Consider the following 26945-nt stretch of genomic DNA (forward strand, 5'->3'; position numbering starts at 1 on the left):
CCACTTCTTCGGATGCATCCGAAGAAGTGGGTTGTAGCCCACGAAAGCTTATGCTCTAATAAATTTGTTAGTCTCTAAGGTGCCACAAGTACTCCTGTTCTTTTTGCGGATACAGATTAACACGGCTGCTACTCTGAAACCTAATAAATGATGACATCAAGAAAGCTGAGATATTTAATGATGCCTATTTTCCCTCAGTTTTCACTAAAAAGGTTAATGGTGACCAGATACTCAACAAAATATTAACAACAAGGTGAAAGGAATGCAAGCTAAAATAGGGAAAGAATAAGAAAGAATATTTAGATAAGCTAGATGATGTGGATCACAAATTGAATATGAGTTAACCTGATGCAGCTGTGAAAAAGGCTTATATCATTGTGGGGTGTATTAACATTGTGGTTGTCTATAAGACATGGGAGGTCCCACTCTACTCAGCACTGGTGAGGGCCTCAGCTGGAGTACTACGTCTAATTCTGGACGCCACACTTTAGGACAAATTGGAGAGAGTCGAAAGGAGCACAACAAAAATAAAAGGTTTAGAAAACCTGACGTATGAGGAAAGGCTAAAAAAAACTAGGCACATGAAGTCTTGAGAAAAGAAGACTGAGGGGGGACCTGATAATCGTCAAATATGTTACAAAAAGGACTGTGATCAATTTCTTTCCATGTCTACTGAAGGTAGAAGTGGTAGTAATGGGCTTATTCTGCAGTAAGGGAGATTTAAGTTATTAGGAAAAACTTTCTAACTCTAAGGGTAGTTAAGCTCTGGAATACACTTCTAAGGGAGGTTGTGGAATTCCCATCATTGGAATTTTTTAAAAACAGGTTGGACAAACCCCTGCCAGGGATGGTCTAGGTTTACTTGGTCCTGCCACAGCACAAGGGGCTGGACTTGATGACTTCCCAGCGTCCCTTCCAGTCCTACAGCTCTACGATTCTACAGTGAGATCACTGTTTGGATCACTCTGTTTGGGCAAAATGTGATCCATGAGTTCCTTAAATTTAATGTGGCGATGAAGACTATAAAAAGACTACAAGTCCCAGCAGGTTCTGCTACACCTTGAGCTATCAGGTGGCACCACCTCAGCAAGAGGGCCCATGGCCATACAGTTAATAGGAGAGGTTAATCAAGGGGGCTCAACTACTGAAGGCATATGATAGCTTAGGCCGCTGGTGGCTGCTATGGACTTGAAGTCCAAAAGCCAATTTCAAAACTGTAATAAATTAATGGATCATTAAGACCAGCAGTATTGTGGCTGATGAAGTCTCCCCAAACTGTTATCCATCAAGTCCAAATGATGTGGCTTGTAAAATGAAGATCTGGATTATGACTCTCAGTTGCTGACAAGACAGGACGGTTCTTGGTTTTAAGTCTCTTCTAGCCTCAGTTATTTCAATTAATGGTAGCGCAATTCTTGCAGTTTGGGGAATTCTTACCATAAGAAGCAGATCCGATACCCACTTTCTCTCCCTGCCATGGAGGTACTATAGTTTTGATAGCCTACAGATCTTTACCGTTACAACACTCATCAGAGACAGGACCTCCTAACACACTATTCCCAAGCTCCATGTCACTGGCTTCTTGTGAAGCTGTAGAACAGCTTTAAAATGTTGATTGGAGCTGGCACAAGGCTCTGCATAGTCTAGCTCCATCACATATGGTATTCAAGAAATCCTCTCAGTTCAAACACAGGCTGCAGCCTTCCCTCTAACCACGACTTCAGAGTGCTCACAGGGTTAGCAGTATAATTCCTGTGGCACGTTCTTTTGTCCCTTCTGTGTGTGCACACTAGTGATCATCAGTATTGCCAAAACACTTGCCTGGTTGCACTAGTCACGTTCCTGCACAAGGGAATCACTCTGCATATTCATAAGACAGACACCCTCCCCATAACAGCAAAATGCTACTGAAATATTAAGTGCAAACCTAGCTGTGACCTACAGAACTCACATCGGTGAGTCTCTAAGCTTCAATTTGGACTTCACATTTTACCTACCTGAAGGAACAAAGAGTCCCTGGGAGATATTTAATAGCAGAACTCATTTATGCCTGTGAGTATTGCATACCGAACAACGAAAGTGAAAACCAAGCCACCATATTTAAAGTGACATTAAAACAGCTCCTCAGGTTTAGAATTTGTAAATATTCAGCTCTCTTGTGGAAACATAAGAACAATTTGCTGTTTTGCTGAGTTTGGTCAGTTTTTGCTAAATATTGTACTTTATATTTACAATATGTACGTAATCTGCAACTCAAACAACAAAAGATAGCTACTATGCACTCTATACTGCAAATAAGAGTGTAAAAGGAAAAACAATATTCTTAATACTGACTGATTTTTAGAGAAGTTATGCCATGTCCGCAGTAGATCATTAAAACATCCACTAAACTCACTCTTTTCACCCAACAGTTAAAAGCTTGCCCTTCCATTCAGAGCTTTAATAGGGACAGAATGGGGGCTTTACAGACAGGAAAGGCCATTGCTCTTGAAGGGTACGTAATAATCTCACTTGCACCAAGTCATTTGGATATGTGCATAGGTTTTTTTAAAGGGAAAAATGTTAAAGGAAGAGGAATGATTTACACTATTGAACCCACGATCAAGAAAGACATGCTGGCCTGTCGACCTGCAGGGAAGTGCTGGCCGCTGCTTCCCGCAGCTCCCATTAGCCAGGAACGGCGAACCGCAGCCACTGGGAGCTGCGGGCGGCCGTGCAAATGTAAACAAACTGTCTGACGGCCTGCCAGCGGATTACCCTGATGGGCGGCGTGCAGCCCACGGGTCGCACACCACTGCCCTAACTGGTTTTGAGATGGAACTTGCTACGTTTATGAACAAGATTGTATGACATGGTTGTCTGTGATAGCAGGGGACTGGACTCGATGACCCAGGGGGTCCCTTCCAGTCTTACAGTCATATGATTTACCTCAGTTTTTGTACTCTGTCGTTTCCCAAAAATGCAGGACAGGTCATCTTCGCTGCGGGAAGAGAGATCCTTTCCTGGGGGGGCGGTGGGGAGAGAGCAAAGAAATGCAGCCATTATTCATTTGGACAATATCAAAAGTGAACAGTGGGGTTCCAGAAGCCTTGGGGGTTGGGGAAGAGACAGGGACATGTTATGCTGGCCCTAAATGTTGATTGTCTTTGGCCCTTTTGTAGAGGGAGGAATGGGTAGGGATGAGGCAGCAAGGGGGCACAAGAAGCCCACTGTAGTGCCTGTCCTCAGACAAACAAAAAATGTCTCTCTGCCCTCCCTCAAGTCATCCCAAAGAGGCCAGGGAAGGGGTAGAGTCGTGGCCCTACCCCCTCTCCCTCCACCTTGATGGTCATGCTGCTGACTGGATGCAGCAGGGTGGAGAAGGCTGCACCAAGCTAGGGAGAGGAATGGTCTGTGTCCCTCTACAGACAGGGTGAGTGCAGGGAGAAAGCGTGTCTCCTCGAACTCTGGCCGGATATCCCTGCCTCTGACAGCATTAAGTCTTCTTCTCTGGATACAGCGTAGCCAGCTCTGCTCTGGGGGTTAATCCTGGCTCATGAAGAGCAAAACTTCAATACTAAAATCTGGCCCCCAGTCAGAAGGCAACTGCCACTATTTTATGTGATGCATTCACTAGTGTAACACAACATTGTACTGGGGATTATATTTTAACGAAGTACCCATTAGTGGAAAATAGTATGTATGGGTAGAATCAATACCAAGGACATTTTTATTTACACACACACCTCAGAGAGAAGTAAAGAAAAGCCAGAAGCAGAGGATGGCTGTTATCATGAAGAAAAAAAAAAATCAAAACTTCAGGAGTTAAATGTCATTATTTGGGTGACTTAGACCAATGATCAACGATAGAGAGAAGACCTGGTAACAGGGCTTTCCTCTTACCGCAATCAAGTTTAAGCTTATCACTGACCTTATCCACATGACCACTAAGAGGGGCTATCATGATTGCACAGGATATAGCTGTACAGATGTCCAAGCAACAACTTCTAGTTAGTTCTTTCAACACATGGACCATTGTGTTTTTTCTTTTACACCATTCAAAATAGTCACCCTTCCTTATTAAATAGCAGCTTCCTATAGACAATGATTGAATTATTCAAGAATACCAGCCTAAAGCCAACAAAAACTGCCAAATAAAGCAGGAAAGCTCTATTATAATTTAAAGCTGGTTGCCACATGGATGTGGCAAATGCCAAATGTAAGTCAGAGGGTATGTGTCATCCTGGTACATAGATATTTATAACCCTGCAGTTCATGAAAGAACAACAATGTGCCCCTTACCTTTTGCAAACTTCATATAATGAACACGTTTCCTGGAGGATCTGGATTTCTCTTCAAGACTGAATGTCTTCTTCTGTTCGCAAGAGGGCTCTAAAACACAAAGGTTACGTTTCCATTAGACAAACGCTAACCACTAAACTCAAATGTCAGTATATTTAACACCACAATTTAGGACCACGTCCCAACAACCGGTCACAACACAACATCAAAGGAGCATGATAAGTGCTGTTCAAGATATGTTACCGTATGTTCTTATTACCCCACTTCCCAGCTATTGTTACCCCTACTTGTTATAAAAGTAATTTGAAAAAAGATGCAAGTTCTTCAGAGCAGGGACAGTGTCTTGCTACTAAACATTTATATGGCAACACCGCCTAGAACAATGGCCCGCCAACCTGATTGCTTCTAAGTGCTGTACAATGTCTTTATGTACAACCCCTAGATAGAGTCTGTTATGATCATTTGTTGCCCACCATACCAATTAATCTAAAAGGAATTCTTGAAGACAAACACACTGATATATAGGAGCAACTTTAAGTTAGGGTACTACCCTGAAAAGTGGCTGGAAACGGCATTGTGAGGTTCTGTGATCATCTCTCAGTGACTCCCATTTTTCTAGTGCAATCACTCATAGGCTGCTTCTCTTCCCTTCCAAGGCTCTTCATGGCCAATCCCCACCTTACCAACCATCTCCTCATTCAGCATCAAGAGGTAGATACTCGCCTCCGATCGTCCCATCGTGCCAGCCTCCATCGTCCACTTATTCAATTTCCAAACAAGCACCTTCATGCCTTCTCCCATGCTGCCCCACACGCTTCAGAGGAATTCCCCATAAACATCCACAAAGCTACCTCATTGTCCACCCCCAATTCCTATGCTGGGATGCTTTAAAAAAAACCCTGATAACCGTTAGGCTGCAGATGTGCAGAGACCACTGCCTATCATGCTGATCAATATCATCTCACTGCTTCCTGGTGCTCCCCCATCTGTCTGTACCCATCTGTTGTCTCGTCTTACGCTTAGATTGTAAGCTCTTCACGGCTTTGTTCGGTGTTCGCACAGCACCTAACAGTGTGGTCCTGGTCCTCGACTAGGGATCCTACCTGCTACCACAATAAAAATCATCGTCGTCAGTTTACAAGTTAAGATGTATTTTCTAACTGCAAGGCCTGCAGACTCAGCCTGGGTACCAATAGCCAAGCTGGGGTCCTTCATTCTCACGCGCCCTCACCTGTAATCAAGGATCTGCAGACAAAATTAGTCCCGTGGTGAACCTGTGCAAACCCATTACCCTCCATGGGCTAGAACAGGTGGCACTGTCTGGAACTCAGAATGACTGACCTGGAATTAAACCAGCAACCTAGAGGGGAAAAGCTAATAGCCCATGATCACTCCCTGATCCATCCAACCCCTACTGCATTTTAACTGAAAAATCTGTAATGAGGGGAACTAGTTACTCCTAGGTCTAGCAAATCTGAGGCTATAAAGAATTTGCTGCAGACAGAGTTGAAAGCCCTCAAAGACAGGTTGTGTGTGGAAACTGAGCATCATAATAGCAGGCACATTTGATGCCACTGCTGTCTAATCCAGGGGGAACACAAAACATTCTCAGAAATAAGAATTCTCAGTGGAGCGTCAATCGCAATCTCACACTTCCAGCAAGAGTGACACCAGCACCCTCTTGTGGCTCTAAGGTGGAACTTCAGTATCCAACATCAGGAATTTTATCTATGGAGCTTTCACTGGAGAGATCCATCATCACCTCCTCTGCTGACTACTGAGACTCAGTATTAGGGCTGGGCGAATGCTGCAGAAATAGTCACCCCCATTTTCTAAACAATTTGCTTTATGTCCATATCCTATTCACTTTTCGTGAATACTGAACAATGAAAGGGGTGCTCTGATACCATGGGGGTGAGCCAAGTATAAATATCTTTCGATATCAAGGGTCTTCAAAACTTAGCACAGCATAGGACTTTGGAGAGGTCACAAGGGTCTACCTAGGGGATACAGCACAGGCCTGGGAACCAGGACTTCCTTCAATGAACCCGGCTATGTCACTGACTCACTGTGCATCCTTGGACAAGTCATTTAAGCCTCTCTGCTCCTCAGTTTCCATATTTGTAAAAATGGGGTTAGTGACACTTGCCCACCTTTGAAAGCACTTAATGGATGGCATCAACTTACAAAAACCATCAGGATCTTCCCATGGGTTACAGCTAACGGATCTTCCTGTAGCTCAGTAGGATTTTAGGATCAGATTTTTAATTGTATTCAGATTCCTGAAGATATAGAGAGGTGCCCAGTGGGATCTTTAAAGGCACCTAAATCCAATGGAAGTTAGGAACTAGGCACTTTGAAAATGACCAGGGCACCTCTCTATATCTTTAGACACCTACATACCTTTAAAAATCTGGCCCTTAGAGTTTGAGGACCAGGATACCAGTCGCAGCCCTGTAGGTGTGCGGCTTATTAAGGGGAGGTTGTAGTTTCTCCACCGTAAAAACTGATTTTGATCCTCCTCGTAACTCCAAAATAACCCCACACTCTTGCTGTCATTTTTAGGATTAACTCATTAGCAGCTACAATTTGCTCTGAATATTTTGAATAAACTCACTAAGGCCAACATACTGCAACTGATAATTTGTGGCCAGATGCTGCACCCACGCAGAACCCCACTGACTTTAATGGGGCTCCACCAGGGAACTAACGGTTGCAGACCTGGAGCCCAACGGCCTGGCAGCACATAAAAATTGCCCCACTCTAAGTAAAGGCAGGATGTTAGATCGAGTTAGTTAAACTTATGCAGCACTATGTGGACGCTTGCACTGTTTTAAATCTTGCTTATATCAGTTTAGTTTGTTCCTATTATTTAAACCAGCATGTGCATAGACCAGGCCCAAGTACTTTCTGAGACTAAGAGACATAGCTCTTTTTGGAAAGTTTTGACAAGTTTCCTGCTTCTGCATGTCCTGCCCTTTTGCCCAACTAAATCACATTACCCCACCATATTTAAAGAGTAGGTAGGTTTTGACCCCCAAACAGCAGTTTCTCAAGGGCAGGAAAAGTGAAACGCTGAAGAAACTGCCACTAGGTAAAAGCCAGACACAATTCTTCATCAACGAGGCTGACAAGAGGTAAAATGAGGCAATGGAGAACGTTTGTGTGTCACGCCTTTGAACTGCCTCAGGCTGTTTTTCAGTGGACAGCTGCTGCTTCTGCATATCCCACCAAATAAAGGGAACACACCCGTCTGCCTTTTCTGTTGAAAAGCCCTAACAAGGGCTTGATTCAAAGCCTATTACAATCTATAGAATTTAAATGTAATTCATATACATCCTCATCAGAATTAACATCTTGGTTCTGCGTGGCACTGAACCCTCTGTTCCCACTCATTTTAATGAGAGTTGAAGGGGGATGAGCATTGTGCAAGAAGTATCGCCAGCCCACAGGATTGGGCCTTCATTTGCCTTTTAAGAAATGAAAAATAGAGGAAATTCTCAGTGAAATTTCCAGCATCCAATATAGCGAAGTATTAACATACCTGATTCACCTTGCCCGTGGCAATTATTCAGTTCAGCTAGAAGTTGGTTGAAGTCATCTTGATGAGCAATCCAGTTGTCCTGTAAATAACACCCAAGTGAATAAGAGGCAAAAGATCCTACCAAAAGGTCTGTCAGAGTCTCACTATACATCCTCTAGCTCTAAACACCAAAGGGTAACTAGGAATCCCCTAAAGTTTCACAGGTAGAAACACTAACTACAGCTCGTTAAGTTCGCTCCAAGTGCCTATGAGTTGCGTTTGAAAGTCTTCAAACAATACTGAGTTGTTGTTCGCTCTGTCATGCCCCAGGCTGGGCACGTTGTTTTCAGCTCCAGGCAGGAAATGCTAACAATTTTCCTGCAGCACAAAAGATGAGAACACACAAAGTCAGTTCAGATGTTGACTCAGACAGCGGCTTTAGGGCTCGATCCCACATTCTGTGCAAGCCCATGACTGCCAACGGGAAATGGGGACTGTTCCAGGAATAGGGAGCAGAATGACAGGAAGGCACAAAACCCAGGCCTAGTAAAAGGAGACAAAGGGATATCTACCAGTAAACAAACATTTCGGTTGTCTGTGGGAAGTGGCATCTCTGAGCAGCCTACTCCCCATTATGCACCGCTGCCTCCTCACTCCAACATCCTCCCAAAAAAACCCAAGAGGACACAATTGTACCAATACTGCTGTTAGCTGGTTTCTCTTTCTGTGAGATGTTCATCATTATCCTGACACCATACAAACTTGATGATAGATTTCACTCGCTTCCCATTACATAAAGGGGCTGTCAACAATCAACACATTCTTACCTGGGTTGGCAGCAAAGCTAACTAAGACTCACCTCATAATTTATGGCTGCTCCTAAACCAAGTGTGTTGTTCTTCACTTGAACCTTGATGTGCTCTGTGCTCCCTTGTTCCTGAACCCCAAGACCCTAATGAGAATATAAGGCAAATTGTAAGTGTTTTTCAGGAGCGACATTAAAGATAAATATAGGTATCATACAGAAAGACCATTTGTTTTTGAAATACAGACAAGACACAATTTATATTTCTTTTCTTGCCTATGATTTAATTCAGGCAAATACTATAAGCAGCACATTGAGAATTTGTGTATTTTTAACTGATTGTTTATGTGCCCCTCAAAACACCAAAGTAGTAATATCACTGAGGTGTCCTGATTAATCAGGACACCACCTTACATTTCTAGGTGATCCTGCAGTGTTTTACAACTTTGAACATAGAAAGAGAGAGCACATATTGGGAATGCTTCTCTCGCCACAGAAATGCATCCACCTCAGGGGTGGAAGAGGTAATTGTTGTACTTAGTTAAACAACTGCCAACAGGAAACGAAGAATACTGAACTTGCAGAGAGAGGTTAGAGTCGGGTGACCAGATGTCCCGATTTTATAGGGACAGTCCTGATATTTGGGGCTTTTTCTTATATAGGCTCCTATTATCCCCCACCCCCGTCCCGATTTTTCACACTTGCTGTCTGGTCACCCTAGGTTAGAGTGAGGCAAATAAACATGTAATTGACTAACTGGAATTCAGCAGGACCCATTTCCTTACTTTTTTCCTTCCTCCATTGCATTCTCACACATAATTGTGTTACTATTTGCTTGTTCATGAAGAGTTTTGGGGCAAGTCAGGACTTCAGATCTTGGCTTTGTCCATACTAAAAACTAACAGTGTTTAAATTCAGTAAGGAAATATGTTTGGGGCCCAATATGTATTTTCTTGCCCAGGTGGCAGGAAAACCAAACATGCTAAGCCTATGCTAGGATACCATGTTTTAGCCAAGGTACCTATCAAAGATAAGACCTCATTCCCTAGCCTATTTATTTTTTCCTAGCCACACAGATAAGGAGAAGTCACAAAAGAACACTCGTACACATCCCGGTATTTGGGAGTAGTGTAGATGAGGCCTATGGTTGAAAACCTGTTTTATGTAGCAATAACTCATATTTAAACATGACTGTTGCTAGCATGGGCCCAGCAGATAGTGAATTTTGTTTTAAAAACTATGCTAGCCAGATTCTTCTGGCTACCACGTACCAGGCATATTGCCCCATCTATTGGGACTGTGTTGTAACCGATCTTCCCCACTTTAGCTGTAATTCCAGTGTAGGCAGGACTTATAGCATGGTTTTAGGGCACTTAGGAAAAAATTTCTGTCCACGTTAGTTAAGGCAACAGCTGTGTTTGGACATGGTTGTTGCCAGCATGATTTTATCCAATGTGAGCAGTTTTAAAATCTCAATCTCAGTTTTAAAATCCCATGGCTTTCATACTTATTTTCACATCACATTAAAAGCACTAACAAATGTGCATTTGTGCTTACAAATCAAGAAGTTAATTAATCACAGTTAGAAAACCTCTCGAAGCCAATGGACTCATTGATGTCAATGGGTTTGGGATTAGGCCCTACCTGTTGCAGTTTGTATGTGAAATTCTGCTCCAGCAACTAAGTGCAAAATCAGAGCCAGTTAAAAACCTCTTTAGGCTAGCTTTTCTTTAAGCAACTTTCCCAAGTCAACACAGTTATTGCGAGACATTCAGGAGTACCTCTTCTCTTTCACCAGAAGTTCTGCGAGCCTCCTAAACTCAAGAAAGCCACAACTATTATTCTTTTTCAAATGGTGGATGAGGAATACAATGAAGACCATTCTCTTTTGCGTTTAGTCAGGTAACTAGCACCTGGAAATGCTGAAGAGACACAGGCCTCAACTCTGGGCTCTGTGGGGTCTCTATAGAAGCTGAGCCACTGTAAAGAGGCAGCAGAAATGTCTTTATTGGCCAACAGGGAATATTTCTGGCATGGTAAGATCACTGGCCTCCACCCACAGCTCTCTACCATAGGAGCATGCTGGGGTGGGAAGAGATGTGGCTTGATGCTATGCTCTGGCTAATCTGGGTGGAAGAGCAGATCATAAGGGGCCATTAAAAGTTGTCAAAGGTTAGAGAAGTTTCAGGAGCTGCTCTATCTTACACCCCAGGCAGCTGTCAGAATTTGGGAGGCCCATCTGTAGCTCCTGCAGTTCTAAATTGGGGTCACCCATCTCCTTATCAAAGAGAGCAGAAAAGGAAAAAAGGAAACAGGACAGCAGGAGAGATCCAGAAGTCAGTAGTAGAGGGGTAACAGTAAAGTACCTACTAAAAAGGATATAGCCCTATCAACTATAGGCCTAAGAACTGCCTGTAATTCCTGTATCCAGATATCTCTCAGTATTTCAAATTCTGTAACACCTGAGAGTTTGCTTTTCTGCAAGACCACACACTTCCCTTTAGACCGTACCTTTCCTTTGGACCATCCCATTTTTTCCAACATCTTCTGGCCAAATTTGGATTCATCTTTACTCCAGGCGCTGTTTCTAGGATCCACAGACCACTTCTGCTTTTTACGGGCTACAGCAGGGGGAAAAAAATGTTATGCTCCATTTAATATCACAGAAGCTGATAATGCAATTAAAAAAAAGTCAAGACATTATTTTCCCTCCAAACAGAATCTAAAACAGACTATTTATGGTACTTATATAGTCCCTATTACCAAAGTATCTGGGCATCTCAATCTTCAATGTATTTATCTTCAGAACACTTCTGTGAAGTAGGGAAGTGATATTAGCCCCATTGTACAGACAGGGAGCTAAAGCACAGAGAGACTAAGAGACTTGCCCAAGGTCACACAGGAAGTATGTGGCAGAGCAGCGACTCAAATGCAGGTCTCCCAAGTTCTAGGCTAGTGCCCTAATCACTGGACCATCCTTCCTCCCTGAATGTCAGAATAGAGTGGATCTAACCACTGCTTTAATAAAAAAAAAAATTAAACATAACCAGTCACAGATGTCTGCTTATTCAAACGAGTACAGAACAAACACCAATGTGATGAAAACTTTCAAGGTCTGCACAGAGAATGGCTAATTTATCTGAGAACTCAGATGACATTATTATTTGTATTACAGTTGCACCCACCTAGAGTCTCCAAATGAGGATCAAGGCCACACTGTGCTCAGACACAGTACGAAAGATCCTCTGCTTCAAACAGCTTACAATCCTACAAACAATTATGCACATGCCTAACTTTACTATCATGAGTAGTTCCATTGAAACCAACAAAGTAAAGCCGGCATAGCAAAGTTAAGCAAGTGCATAACTGTTTGCAGGATCAGGGCCTAAACAGAAAAAGGAAGCATTACTACCCTCATTTTACAGATGGAGACACAGAGAGGCTTGCTCAAGATAATAAAAATTCTGTGGCTGAGCCAGGAATTGAACCCAATTCCCCTGAGTCACAATTCCATGCTTTAACTACAAGACCATCATTCCTCTAAATGCACCTTTGGAAAATAGGAACAAGATTACAGGAACCCAATTTGGTTTTGGCCCCAATTCTGGTTCTTCTAAAAAAACACTCCGACTTAAAAAAAAAAAAATCCACAAAACACAGTGATGAGAAAAATTACAAAATTAATTGTTTTTTTTAACATTAGCTTTAACGTTCCCAGGCAGCATTAGAAGCGTTAGTAACTGCCCTGCGCAGTACAGAAAAACCACCCTCAAGAAAAGTCCTATTGGATTTAAGAGGAAATTATACCCTGCTGATGGAATACCCCAAAATTCCAGCAGATGGTTAAATACCAACAGAAAGGATCTCATTCTCTGGAAAACTTTATAGGTTTCTAGGGAGATCTCGATATGACTTTTGGTATGCTTTTCCATAAGTGAAACTGACCAGCCTGTTTTCACTATCCAAGTTGAGTAAAAATTCAAGAAGTTAATAGAGCATAAAGGGAGAAAAGTCTAAAGCTCTGTTGGTGTTGATAATCTATAGTGATACCAATAACATAGGGATTGTTTGTGTTTATAGATAAACACAAAGTGGCTGAGATGATCAAAAGGGCCTAAATATGCCAAGTGCCCAACACTCCCACAGATCTTCACTGGGAACTGGGCACTTCACCTCCTTAGGCTAATTTGAAAATCTCAACCAAAAGGAGTTATGTGGATGTTGGCCAAGATTTACAAAGCTAACTAGTGATTTTGGGCAACCAACTTAACACACCTCAAAGAAACCTGATTTCAAAAAATAACGATCACTAGTCCTCTGAAAAATCAAACTGAGCACCCAAACATTGAATCTCACATTTGAAAATCTTGGCCATTGTCCCTTTAAGCCACAGAAGGTTGTACTTTTCAAAGTCAACCAGTGCAGCATAGGAGGATCAATTCAAGAGGACACAGTCACACACATACGGAAGGTTTCAAGTACACTAATGTCTCCTTCCCAATTCCATGCCTTACACTGTCCCTTTTCCTCTACCCCTTTAGCCTGAAGTCTCCTCATCATTGTTCTCCTTTCACCTTCCTCAAATCACTATAATCCCACCTGTTCAGCACTTCCTACCAGCTACAACATCTGCAGAACCTTCCTCTTCTGTCTATTGTAACTATTAGCCAGGATAATGGCTTAACAAAACCCAAGGAATTAAATTTGGTACAACTTCGACAGGTGTAAAGCTGCCACATATATCTAAGATGCTTTACAGTTCATACTCCCCAGAGAACCCTGGTTCCAAGACCTAGTAGAGTAGCTTCTCAAAGTTGAAATCTGTATCACTTTCCTGGCACCTTCAATCACAGGACCTCAAATCATTTTACAGACAGGGTATTAATCTTCACATTTCTCTGAGGCAGATGTGTTAGTCCTATTTTACAGATAGGAAAACAAGCGCAGAGAAGTGAAGTGAACTGACTTAGTTAAAATCAACAAGAAATCTGTGGCAGAGCCAGGAATCCAACCTCTGAGCTGCAGCCATCATAGAATCATACAATATCAGGGTTGGAAGGGACCTCAGGAGGTCATCTAGTCCAACCCCCTGCCCAAAGCAGGACCAATCCCCAACTAAATCATCCTAGCCAGGGCTTTGTCAAGCCTGACCTTAAAAACTTCTAAGGAAGGAGATTCCACCACCTCCCTAGGTAACCCATTCCACTGCTTCACCACCCTCCTAGTGAAAAATCCCTTCTTCTCCAAATGAGTTTTGGAAAGAACAATTCTCTTTGTCAGAGCTGTTTGTTCACTGTAATCTTTCCAAAATGAAGAAGTAAACTACCTATCATCCTGCAAGCGAAAAGTGATTCAGTTCCAATACTAGCACTCCGCTGTACCAAACTGCCCCTGGAGAATTACACTGTGGAGGTGCTACTGATATCCTGGACAAGCAGCACCATCCAGTGGAGAAAAACTTCATTCACTCAGACACCTTTTGCTATTCCACTATCTCCAGCTCTGTGCTGTTTGCAATGGATCAGTTCCTGCACACTTTTTGCCCAACTGCAGCCCTGGATGTGAAGCTGAACTAGCAGCTCTGAAACTGTGGTCCATGGAGCACTCAATAACTACGGGCAGAGAGCTGGTTGGTGATGTGCTAATGGCTCTCCTCCTTGTCTCCAGCTGCTAAACTGCACTAAGAGATGGCTAATAACATTACTGTTCTAGGCATCCTTTCCTTGCCCTCCCATCTATCCATCTGTTGTCTCGTTTTAGATTATTCTTTTTGTGTCTGACGAAGTGGGTATTCACCCACGAAAGCTTATGCTCCAATACGTCGGTTAGTCTATAAGGTGCCACAGGACTCTTTGTCGCTTTTCACAGTTCAGACTAACATGGCTACCCCTCTGATACGTAATACCTAGGAGCGCCAATCATGGACCAGACCCTGTTGCGCTAGGTGCTGTATAAATAGAGAACCAGTCCCTGCCACAAAAAGTTTACAATCTAAGTAGACAGGAGACAACAGATGGCTACAGACCGACAGGGCAGTACAAGGAAACGACATGACAATATTGGACAGCATGATAGGCAGTATACTCTGCACACCAGCACTCTGACCAGTGTCAAATTTTTTGTAGGCATCATGGTACAGGAGACTTTTGAGGAGGATTTTAAGATAAGAATGGCCCTACTAGGTCAGACCAAAGGTCCATCTAGCCCAGTATCCTGTCTTCCGACAGTGGACAGTGCCAGGTGTCCCAGAGTGAATGAACAGAACAGATAATCATCAAGTGATCCATCCTCTGTCGCCCATTCCCAGCTTCTGGCAAACAGAGGCGAGGGACACCATTCCTGCCCATGCTGGCTAATGGCCATTGATGGACCTATCCTCCATGAATTTATCTAGTTCTTTTTTGAACCCTATTATGGTCTTGGCCTTCACAACATCCTCTGGCAAGGAGTTCCACAAGTTGACTGTGTGTTGTGTGAAGAAATACTTCCTTTTATTTGTTTTAAACCTGCTGCCTATTCATTTCATTTGGTGAACCCTAGTTCTTGTGTTATGAGACATAGTAAACAACACTTCCTTATCTACTTTCTCTACACCAGTCATGATTTTACAGACCTCAATCATATCTCCCCTTAGCCATCTCTTTTCCAAGCTGAAAAGTCCAGTCTTATTAATCTCTCCTCATACAGAAGCCGTTCCATACCACTAATAATTTTTGTTGCCCTTTTCTGAACCTTTTCCAATTCCAATATATCTTTTTTGAGATGGGGCAACCACATCTGCACACAGTATTCAAGATGTGGGTGTACCATGGATTTATATAGGGGCAACATGTTTTTCTGTCCTATTTTCTATCCCTTTCTTAATTATTCCCAACATTCTGTTCACTTTTTTGACTGCCGCCGCATATTGAGTGGTTGTTTTCAGAGAACTATCCACAATGACTCCAAGATCTCTTTCTTGAGTGGTAACAGCTAATTTAGACCCATCATTTTATATGTATAGTTGGAATTATGCTTTCCAATGTGCATTACTTTGCATTTATCAACATGAAATTTCATCTGCCATTTTGTTGCCCAGTCATCCAGTTTTGAGAGATCCTTTTGTAGCTCTTCGCAGTCTGCCTGGGTCTTAACTATCTTTAGTAATTTTGTATCATCTGCAAATTTTACCACCTCACTGTTTACCCCTTTTTCCAGATCATTTATGAATATGTTGAATAGGACTGGTCCCAGAACAGACCCCTGGGGGACACCACTATTTATCTCTCTCCATTCTGAAAACTGACCATTTATTCCTACCCTCTGTTTCCTATCTTTTAACCAGTTACCAATCCATGAGAGTACCTTCCCCCTTATCCTGTGGCAGCTTATTTCTATAGTACAGTTTGATTCATTTACGATTTTGACTTCATTTGATTCTACGCTTTCTTTCACATATAGTGCCACTCCCACACCAGCAAAACCTGTTCTGTCCTTCCAATATACTTTGTACCCTGGCATTACTGTATCCCATTGATTATCCTCATTCCACCAAGTTTCTGTGATGCCTATTATATCAATATCCTCATTTAATACGAGCACTCTAGTTCACCCATTTTATTATTTAGACTTCTAGCATTGGTATATAGGCACTTTAAAAACTTGTCTCCTTTTAGCTGTCTGCCATTACACGATGTAACTGAATGGGAGTCTTTTTTATTTGACTGATTCTGACCAAACCCTGCCTGTATTTTATCATTTTCCATCCTCTCGTCCTCACTAGGTCATAGAGATTCTCTATTAATAGATCCTCCCCTAAGCGATGTCCGAACCACGTGCTTCTCCGCACCTGTCGGCTTTCCCCCAGCCCGTAGTTTAAAAACTGCTTTACGACCTTTTTAATGTTAAGTACCAGCAATCTGGTTCCATTTTGGTTTAGGTGGAGCCCATCCTTCCTGTATAGGCTTCCCGTTTCCCAAAAGTTTCCCCAATTCCTAATAAATCTAAACCCCTCCTCCCTACAACATAGTCTCAGCCACGCATTGAGACTCTGCAGTTCTGCCTGTCTAACTGGCCCTACGCATGGAACTGGGAGCATTTCAGAGAATTCTTGAAAAAGGATAACAAGGTGGCTTTTCAATTGCTATGGGAAGTGTCTCTCAAGTGTGAGGAGCAGTATGGGAGAAAGCAGAAGATCTTAGTTTGAAAATGGGTGATGGAGGCCAGCATCATGAGCCGACCAGATGCAAGAGCTGACATCTTGATAGGAGAGATGACAGGTAGGGCTAGGGATGGGCCTTGAAAGTAACAATAAGCAGCTTATATTCAATGCGATAGAGAAGGGGGAGCCAGTGGAGGGATGCAAAGAGAGGAGTGACATGCTTAAAACAACAGGCTAGGAAAATGATCTTTACAGCAGCATTTTGAATGGATAAAAGCATGGCAAGATTGCTTTTGTCAAGGCGAGAGAGAAGGATGTTGCAGTAATCAAGAACCAAGAGAATGAGAGCTTGGACAAGAGTTATAGCTACGTGGATGGATAAGAAATAGTTCTTCTCCTCTCTTTTGGAATGAATATTGATAATACAGTGATTGAATTCGGTCCAGAACTGCACACATAAAAATGAATGTGCAAAATCTGCCTTCAAAATTACCACAAGCTAGTCACACATGCAGAGTTCTGGCAAACCCTACGTAATTAGATTTATTCTTTAAAGAACTATTTCAGTGCTTCCCTGCATATGCAAGTATAAACGTTAACACAGCACTAAATTTTCAATTATTGTACATTGGATACTGCACAATTCTGAATAACTGTACTGATGGGGACTTACATGTAACTGTGCTCTCTGGGTATAACTTTTCAAATCAACTCGGAGGTATGTCTCTCAAATTAAAAAAAAAAAAACTTTTAAGATTCATTACCTATTCTGGCCCCAATCCTGCAGAAATGTATTATTTAGATTTGACATTAAAAGAAAAGAAGAATGCTCATTCAAAAGCTCTGAGTGCCCCAATAAATAATTAAACTTTCAATAACCATCTATGGGCATTAAAAACTATTTTATATATTCTGTTGACCAATACATGCTGGCTAGCATATATCTATATTTTACAATAATATGTATTATCCGCACCACATACACATTAGTATGCATCAAGCACAAAATTTTGTAGCAGTTATATAGCCTAAATTGGCCTAGATCTTTACTTATAATCCTGTTCACTTATGCTAAGTGTCCCATAATACCTGGTATTTATTGATGTAAAATTTGGCTTAAGTAGATAGGAAAAATCTCAGGATCAGACCATGTGTGTTTTACCATAGTAATAAGTAGGGAGTTACCCTTACAGGCCAGTACTGGAACGTCCCAAAGGAAAAGGACAAGATGTGTGTGTATTCTACCCTGGTATAAACCTAAGAGGTGCCTTCACACTCCTGGGTACCTGGAATACATGTGTTCAGAGCAAAGAGATTACGGAACACGATGGCACCAGAAAAACAAGGTAAAAAGCTTTTTGGTAAAATCAAGTTTTGGGTGATGCACACAGTACCTTTTTACTTGTAAACAGATAGTGTATAAAAAGATGGCTTTAGAAGTGTAACTCTGGGAGCGCACTCTGCAAAAGGTGAACACAACAACACTGCACAAGGTGGCTTCCCAAAACTGGTATCTTACAGAACCTTTTTCCTGCACTATATTATTATTGGCTTAGAGCAATCAACCTGACCGATATTGGTTTATTTGGTTTCTTGAATATATTTCATAACCAACTGAAACATAGTCAAGCAAATGACTATAATTTATCAACAGGTTCTTATGGTAGCCTCATCAACTTAGTATCTAAGCACATTTGATTAGCACATTATGCAATGCGACTAACATCTGTCATGTGTTTGTTTTTTCATCCTCTCCCCAAGGAAGAAGAGTGTGCAATGGAGTGTTTAGTTTTAGGTGTTATATATTTCTGACACACACACAGCTATATATGTTAGAGAAGGGAGGTTCAAAGAAATACATTTTGCACTTAGAATCATAGAAGATCAGGGTTGGAAGAGACATCAGGAGGTCATCTAGTCCAACCCCCAACTCAAAGCAGGACCAACCCCAACTAAATCATCTCAGCCAGGGCTTTGTCAAGCTGGGCCTTAACAAACTCTAAGGATGGAAATTCCACCCCCGTACGCCCAGGGTTATAACCCATTCCAGTGCTTCACCACCCTCCTAGTGAAATAGTTTTTCCTAATATCCAACCTAGACCTCCCGCACTGCAGCTTGAGACTATTGCTCCTTGGGAGAGGAAGGTAGAAAGGTCTGTGATGATCCTTTGTTCCTTGGGGAGTTCATTCCTGTCTTGGACTAGCCCTCAAGAAAGTTCTGTCTCCTGCACAGCTGAGCCTCTCTCTTAGGCTATGTCTACACTACACAGCTTTGAGCGACATGGCTGTGTCGCCACAGTCGTGCTGCTAAAAGTTGTGCAGTGTAGCCGCTGTTTGTTGGCTCTCCTGCCAACAAAAACTTCTACCCCCAACAACAGCGCTCCTGCCGACAATGCGCTGTTCACACTGGCACTTGTCGCAGCAAAACTTTTGTCTTTTGGTGGGGCGGGGGAGGAGGGGGGGGGGGGAGAACACCACCTCTAGAAAAAGACTCAAGTTTTGTCGTTCAATTGCCAATGTAGACATAGCCTTTGAGATTTCCATTGCAGCAGAAGAGCAAAGTTGCTGATCACAGTCTTCATCTTGGAACTTTAGTTGATCTTTTCCATATCCTGGGCTCAGGCCCTTGAGTGCTTTGAAGATATGTACTGAGACCTCAAACTTGATTCCATCATCCAGCAGCATTAAATAATCAAATTGTGGTAACAGTTTACCGCACACTCAATTAAAAAAAGCCTCTCACACGAGAACATAAACCCTCCTTATGCAAAAGCTCAATGTTAAACATTAGTATTATAAAGCACAAATCTTGTTTGAGTTCAGCGGGGCTATTTCAAGTATGTTCTTAACTTTTTACACAATCAGGGTACTCTTTCACTCAGATACTGTGAAGTTTTGTTCTGACTATAGAAAATCCCTCTTGCCGTCACTGGGGATAAAGCAGTGTTTGTTTCCTGTCCTAAACTGCTGTGCGTCGTTAAGCAGTCGCCACCCTTCCTCGCCAGAGATGGCTGTGTTTCACCACTGCATCCATGTGCGCGCTCACACCATAGTGCAGTGTCGGGGCAGGCACCAAAGGCCACAATGAGAAGCATTTTCCCCTCTGACGGGTGGCTCTTTGGGGGGGAGCGACGAGGAGCGACGCTGGTGTGGGAAACAACCCCATGGGGGCCCAACAACACAGCTTCGACCCCCACCCAGCACCCTGCCCCCCACCCACAGAGGGGCGGGGGCCCAGTGCCCACCCTGCCCAAAGCCCCACAGAGGGGCCCAGCAGGCAGGACCCCCATATGGGCCCCACTAGGTCTAGGTCCAGGCACCTCCTCACTCGCTCCCCCCAATGCCTGGGCCTAGGCACGTTCCTCTCTCCCCCACCCCACTGCTTTGGTAGCGCCCAGGGGCTCCTCCCAGCAGCCCCAGAGCGCCCCGGGCGGGGCAGGGAGCCAGGGTCCCCGAGGGGACATCACCCAGCGGGACACAGGAACGCACCATGGAGCTGCGCCCCCACCCCCCGGAAGAATAGTGGTATCTCCCTACCCCTCAGAATGGCTCCTTCCATCTAGTCCATCCTTCCATCACGGACACGCTCCCCTTTCCCCCGACATCCCTAGTGGTGTCCACCTCCTCATCGGCTATGGTTTCTCCCCACACCCCTCCTGAGTAGATAGTGGTAGCTCCCTTTCCCAGACACATGATGGTTTCTCCCTTCACCCACCTTGCCGGCTGTAACCCCCTCAGCAGCCCCACTACTCACGCTCTGCCAGCATCGCCATCTTTGGGGCCTTCTAAGCTAGCGGCGCGCAGAGCCCCCAGGGTAACCTGCCAGCGCCGCCATCTTGGGAGAACGGGGCCTTCTTCCCCTCGGGCGCAGAATAGGGCGCCTGGAGAGGTGCCTGACTTAAAAGGGAAGGCAAGTCAAAACAGGGAGCTTTTCCAAGGGGGAAGCGGGGCTTGCTAGGGACGTAGCAGAAACCCAGCGCTATTAAAACGCTCAGCCACCCCCAGCGCTGCGTGGCAGCTACACAGGCAACTGCTGGGCAGCCCTGGGGCTTTGAAGGGGGCTGTCGAATTGATCCTGCCTGGATCGGGGCCCTTCGCGTGGCGCGCTTCTGGGGGGGCGGAGTGTACCCCGCCCTCACATCCACAGCGCCTCGTGTGGGCGAGTGGCGGGCCACCGTGGTGCCAGCCCACGTGACACGATGTCCTCAGGCCACCCCCGATGGTTGCTAGGTGACGCTGGAGCCGGGCCGCTGGCGGAGCATCCGCCTAGCGTGACTTCCGGCCGCGTGCACCGCCGTCCTCGGCATCCCAGTGTCCTCGCGCGGGGGTGTGCGACCAAGTGTCCTTGCCCCCACGAGGGAACGTCCACCCGCGTCAGCGCCCCGGGGCGGCCTCGCTGCTACAGGAAAACGTTGCGCCCTGGTGGGGCATGACCCCCCTGGGGGGTGGAGCTAGGGTGACCAGATGTCCCGATTTTATAGGGACAATCCCAATTTTGGGGGCTTTTTCTTATATAGGCTCCTATTACCCCCCATCCCCTGTCCCGATTTTTCATATTTGCTGTCTGGTCACCCTAGGTGGAGCAGGGATCTTCTCCCCACGTGGAGCGCAGCTCAGAAGAGAGGTTGTCTCCCAGACCCATCTCTCTTCCCCTCCCGTTTCCAATCACAGAACAGCCTTGTGGCTAGGGTGACCAGACAGCAAATGTGAAAAATTGGGATGGGGGTGGGGGGTAATAGGAGCCTATATAAGAAAAAGACCCCAAAATTGGGACTGTCCCTATAAAATCGGGACATCTGGTCATCCTACTTGTGGCAACAATAGCGATGGCTTACTTAGACACGTAATGTCAGGGCTACAAAATAGTCTTGGCAGCAAAGAGTTCTGCGGCACCTTATAGACTAACGGACGTATTGGAGCATGAGCTTTCGGGGGTGAATACACACTTCTTCGGATGCAAAATAGTCTTGGTTATAAGAGAGCATAGGAGCGACCAGTGACGTACAAGGTTAAGAAGACTTAGGCTATGACTACACCGCGCAGCTTATAGCAGGCCTTGCGTCTGTAAGGCACGGACAGTGTAGCCGCTCTTTGTGAGCAGGAGAGCTCCTGCCAACAAAATAAAACCACCCCAGCAAGGGGCGGTAGCTTTGTTGGCAGGAGAGCATCTCCCGCCGACAAAGCACTGTCCACACCGACGCTATTCATTGGTAAAACGTTTGTTGGTCAGGGATGCATTTTTTTCACACCGCTGAGCGACAAAAGTTTTACCGACGAAAGTGCAGCGTAGCCAGCCTTAATCTAATCCATTTTCTAGGAGCCGATACCGGCTTGTTTTGTAAAAATAAATAGGCCCACATCCTCACAGGTGTTTAGGTGTCTAATTCTCAGTGGGAGTTAGATGCCTGAAAACCTCTGTGGAGCTGCTTCCTAGTACTTTGTCCAATCTAGTTTTAAAAGTCTTAAGCAATACAGCTTCTATCCCTTCCCTTGGGAGACTGTTCAACAGCCTAGTAGGTAGCACTGCTGGGAAGTCTTCTCTTTCTAAATTTCATTCAGTTCATCCTGGCTATTGTCCCCATTACACTCCCTACATAATTCCTCTGCATTCATGGCACTTAAACCCCTTGGTTCTTTAGAGGACGCCAGAACAAAAGTTCTGTTAATGTGCTAAGAATATGCTACTACATCTCTCTGTATGTGTTTAGCCAAAATGTCCTTTTAATACAGACCTCAGTTTTTTCCCCCTCCTATTCTAATTGTTCATATCTTGTGTGAGCCATTTAACTCCAGTGAAATTTAGTTTTCATTTCTGTATTTGGAGAAGCCCCACGTTAATGTCTCTTCTCTTTAGAGGGCTAATGTAATATCAGATAAAATCTGTAGGTGGTAGTATTACACAGCCCTAAGAAAGAGATGCAGAGATATTAAAAGTTCAGCTCTACTCTGAAACATAAATTAGTAAAAATGCCATTAGGATGTCATGTTTATAGTTTTGCAATGGTTTCCAGATTACATGTACTCAGTTTATAAAAGTTAAAAGATACTTTTTTCTAAACACCAGCCCTACAACTTCTACTTGAGATCTGAGAATTAAACTAGGTATTTTCCTTTTTTGTGCATCATTACCCGACAAAGGTTCTGCAGGCCACATTATATCCCCCAGTGACAACTGTTCAACTCCCATGGTCTTCAGAGGATTCCTTCAGCGAAAAATGTGCAGTCCTATTGCTTTCAGTTGCAGCGATTGGAATTTAGGAAAACATGTTTAATGATGCATAAAAAGGAGTATAATCCAGTTTATTCCTTTTTAGCTGGGTTGGTTCTGGCAAAGCTAACATTAGGGGAAAAAAGTAGTATACAAACATAGACCACATGTATACTCAGTATATGTAGATATAATCTGAATTAGATCTAGTCAGAAAAGTTCCACCCAAATGAGATTCTGATGAAAAATTGGGGTGGGATGTGTGGAAATTGCAAAAATGTTCATAAAAATGTTTTCTGATTAGCCTGATAACTGGATGGAGAATATTAATCTAAATATAAATGTCAACAGAAAATGGAAAAACACTTCACAGAAATGTCAGTGAAATGACTTTTTGCTATTTGCTGACTAACTCTATCCTGAATAGACATGGGGAGTGGGGATGCTGTGTAAGATGGTGCAATTTTACATAGTCCCTTTCCAGAGTGGAATTGCACTTGAAGGCCAAACTTTTCAAAAGTGCCATCTAAGGCCCTGATCCTGCAAACACTTAAGCATGAACTTAACTTCACATACACTAGTAATCCCACTAATGGCGGTCAGGCTAGTCGTGCTTAAAGATAAGCACACCCATAAGTGGTTGCAAGCTCAGGGGCTAATTCTGAGTGCTCCATTTTATTTATTCCCCTCTGGCCCAATTTTTAGAAGTGGCAAGCACTCATACCACCCATTGATTTCATGAGAGGGAAGGACTATACTAGGGGCTACAGGTACTCAGGACTTTTGAAAATCAAGCCATAGGGATCTGAAGTTGGGCTCCCAAAATCATCCACAATTAGAGGACATGTTTGAAAATGTTAGCCAAAGTGCCTTGGCCCAAGGTCATCACAAGGGAGTCAAAGGGCATTACATAAAAGAGTTGCACTTGTTTAACTAAAGGTGTGATTTTCAACCGATTTAGTTACATTGGTGCAAAAGGTTTAGGGCATGTCTACACTACCGGCGCGACAACAGTACAGGTATGCCAGTGTAGCATCATAATGGAGATGCTTTGTACATCAATAGACAGAGTTTTCCTGTTGCTGCAAGTAATCCGCTTCTTCAAGCAGTAGTAGTTCGGTCGGCAGAAGAATTTTCCAATCAGCCTAGCTGTGTCTACAGTGGGGGTTAGGTGGGCATAGCTTTGGCAGTCAGGGATGTGAATTTTTTAACCCTAACCCTAACTTTCAAGTATAGACCAGGCCTTATTTTGGTTTACATTGACCGTAGTTTGTTTTAGATTAAGTTGATTAGTACGAACTAAACCAAAATGAACTTTGCTTATACTGAAATATGAATGTCCACACAAGGATTTTTGCACTGATTTAACTAAATTGGTTTAAAAATGATTCAATTCAACCACTGCTACTTTCTTGTGTAGGTAAGAACTTAGTATCAGAACCAGGGCTAGCATTAAGGAATTCCTGGCCACCTGTCCTGGGCTCAGCCCACTAGATCAGTGGTCTCCAAACTTTTTTGATCGCACACCCCATCAGTAAAAAATTTTTGAGCACACACCCCCTGCCGCGCCAAAGCGCAAAAAAAAAAAAAAGCCGCTCAGACTCCCGCCTGACGAAGCAAAAAAAAACAACAACAACGCTCCTCCTGTCCTCCTGCTGCGCACCCCTAAGGATCCTCTTGCGTACCCCACTTTGGAGACCACTGCACTAGATCACTTGGGTATATTTTATTTGCAGAGCACTTGTCATTATTAATATGAAAGGAACTTTACTGTGGGATTTAGTTCTGTATCTGGAACGGGATTGCATCCTAAAAGATGAAAGCTTGAGTCTGAGAGAGACAAAAAGCTGAGAGAATAACATTTTATAAACATTAATTATAGGCTCAGTTGATCTTACGTTACCAGTGAGCAAAAAATATTCTTTTTTTTTTTCAAAATGCTGGAAAATTACATCTCCTCCCCTCAACACATACATGCACGCACACACACATACACAAATGGCTGAGGCATTTTCCTCAAACTTTCAAACATCAAAAATCACCACTGAGCTGAGAACTCTGGAAAGTTTCAGCTCTGGAGAAGAATTCTTCAAAAAGCTGATGACTCCCTCAAATAAGGCAGTATAATGAAAGCCCACTTTAATCTCATGGCTGTGCCAGGTGACTGAGAATGAAAAGTGCTATAGAGTATATCAAAGCTCTTTGCCTCATTAGTGACTCTTTACAAGATCCCTGCAAATAAGGTTTATCATCCGCCTTCTACAGGTGAGGAAAATAGGGCAAAGATGCTAAAGAGTCACCACAGTAATACAATTAGGACCTCAAGTTCCTGGCTCCCTGGCCTATGCTCAGACCTCTAGCCCATGCCGCTTTCGCTTTCTCTCTCTGCAGGCTACAATGTGTGAATACACCTCCTGCGCTTCCTGTGATCCCCCTCCAACACAGGAGGTAAACTATTAGGGGGATTTAGTGTATTGGAAGTTCAAAAATGAAAAGGCCGTAGCCAAATTGGAGAGAACCAGAGAGGAAATAGGATCTGAATCTTGGCTAAGTAACAGGGCGTTCATGAGCCAATTCAGTCTCTGTGCTGTGTGATGGCCTCAGGCCAGTCAGAAAGTGCTTATCAAGTGAACTCCGGGAGAGGTGTGATGGAAGTACTAAGGACACAAGTTGCCTCCAGACTTTAAAATGAAAAGACAGGTGTGATTTAGGACAATGATTAGACAGAACAAGAAGATTAAAGGTGAGCTCTGGTATAAAGGAGTGTTAGTACAGCAGCTATGGAAGAGGCATAGAATCAACCAGTAGGCATGGAGCAAGATTAACAATATCCGATCTGTGGAGCAAAAATGTCAAACTGAGCTACTCACAGTGAGGAGACAAAAGGCTCCAAAGAACAGCTACAGGGGGCAGATGAGGCAAAGTGACACATTCAAAGCAATAAGAATTTGGCGCATTTGCTGCCAACTGACTGAGTAAATGCAATAGGTGACTGAGGACACTAGAGGGAGCTTGGGCAAAAAAGACAGCAGAGAAGGCAGGACTAAAACAAGGTTGTAGTAGAGGGGTCGGCAACCTTTCAGAAGCGGTGTGCCGAGTCTTCATTTATTCACTCTAATTTAAGGTTTCGCGTGCCAGTAATACATTTTAATGTTTTTAGAAGGTCTCTCTCTATAAGTCTATATATTATATAACTAAACTAGTGTTGTATTGTAAAATAAACAAGGTTTTCAAAATGTTTAAGAAGCTTCATTTAAAATGAAATTAAAATGTTGATCTTACGCCACCGGCCCGCTCAGCCCGCTGCTGGTCTGGGGTTCTGTTCACCTAGGCCGGCAGCGGGCTGAGCGAGGCCTGCGGCCAGGACCCCGGCTGGCAAGGGTCCGGCAGCCAGAACCCCAGACCAGCAGCGGGCTGTGTGGGGCCGGCGGCCAGGACCCCAGACCGGCAGTAGACTGAGCGGCTCAGCTCACTGCCGCTCAGGGGTTCCATCCGCCGGCTCCTGCCAGCCGGGATCCTGGCTGCCGGATCCACTCAGCCCGCTGCCAGTCTGGGGTCTCGGCCCTCCCCACATACAGTGGGTACCTACCTTCTCCCTGGTTCTGGCCATTCTCTTCCTCTCTCTGCACTGAGCTGAGGGTGGCAGTGCACTGAGCACAGGGCTGGGGGTGAAGGGTCGGGCCAGGAGCTACAATGAGGGAGGGGGCTCAGGGTTGGGGCAGGAGGTTCGGGTGTGGGGCACTTACCTGGGCAGCTCCCATTTGATGCGAGGGGTGCAGATGGGAATGTGGGGGACGGGGGTGCAGGAGCTCCCGTTTTGTGCTCCGGGTCGGGGTGGGGATGTGGCGGGTGCATGGGGTGTGGGGGGGCTGGGGATGTGGGGCGGTGCAGGTGTCAGGGCGGGGGGGGGGGGGGGGGGGGGGGGGGGGGGGGGGGGGGGGGGGGGGGGAGGGGGGGGGGGGGGGGGGGGGGTGGGGGGGGGGGGGGG

General features: G+C 44.3%; 1 protein-coding gene across 2 annotated transcripts in view; it reads right to left on the bottom strand.

The window, feature by feature from the left end:
* Positions 1-20580, bottom strand: part of PINX1 (PIN2 (TERF1) interacting telomerase inhibitor 1) — a 76220-nt gene extending 55640 nt beyond the window's left edge. The window contains exons 1-6 of one of the 2 annotated variants that reach the window (XM_024208268.1): positions 20504-20580; positions 11121-11230; positions 8664-8756; positions 7826-7904; positions 4282-4371; positions 2929-3002 (exon numbers count right to left, since the gene is read on the bottom strand). In XM_024208268.1, coding sequence (XP_024064036.1) covers positions 2929-3002; positions 4282-4371; positions 7826-7904; positions 8664-8756; positions 11121-11230; positions 20504-20522 — 465 coding nt within the window. In that variant the 5' untranslated portion in view covers positions 20523-20580. Of the gene's footprint in view, positions 1-2928; positions 3003-4281; positions 4372-7825; positions 7905-8663; positions 8757-11120; positions 11231-20464 lie in introns of both variants that reach the window. The other variant, XM_024208269.1, reaches the window with a different exon arrangement.
* Between the last annotated feature and the right edge of the window lie 6365 nt (positions 20581-26945).

The sequence above is a fragment of the Terrapene carolina genome, unplaced genomic scaffold (assembly GCF_002925995.2).
Source record: "Terrapene carolina triunguis isolate 2854851 unplaced genomic scaffold, T_m_triunguis-2.0 Scaffold228, whole genome shotgun sequence".
NCBI classification, from domain to species: domain Eukaryota; kingdom Metazoa; phylum Chordata; order Testudines; family Emydidae; genus Terrapene; species Terrapene triunguis.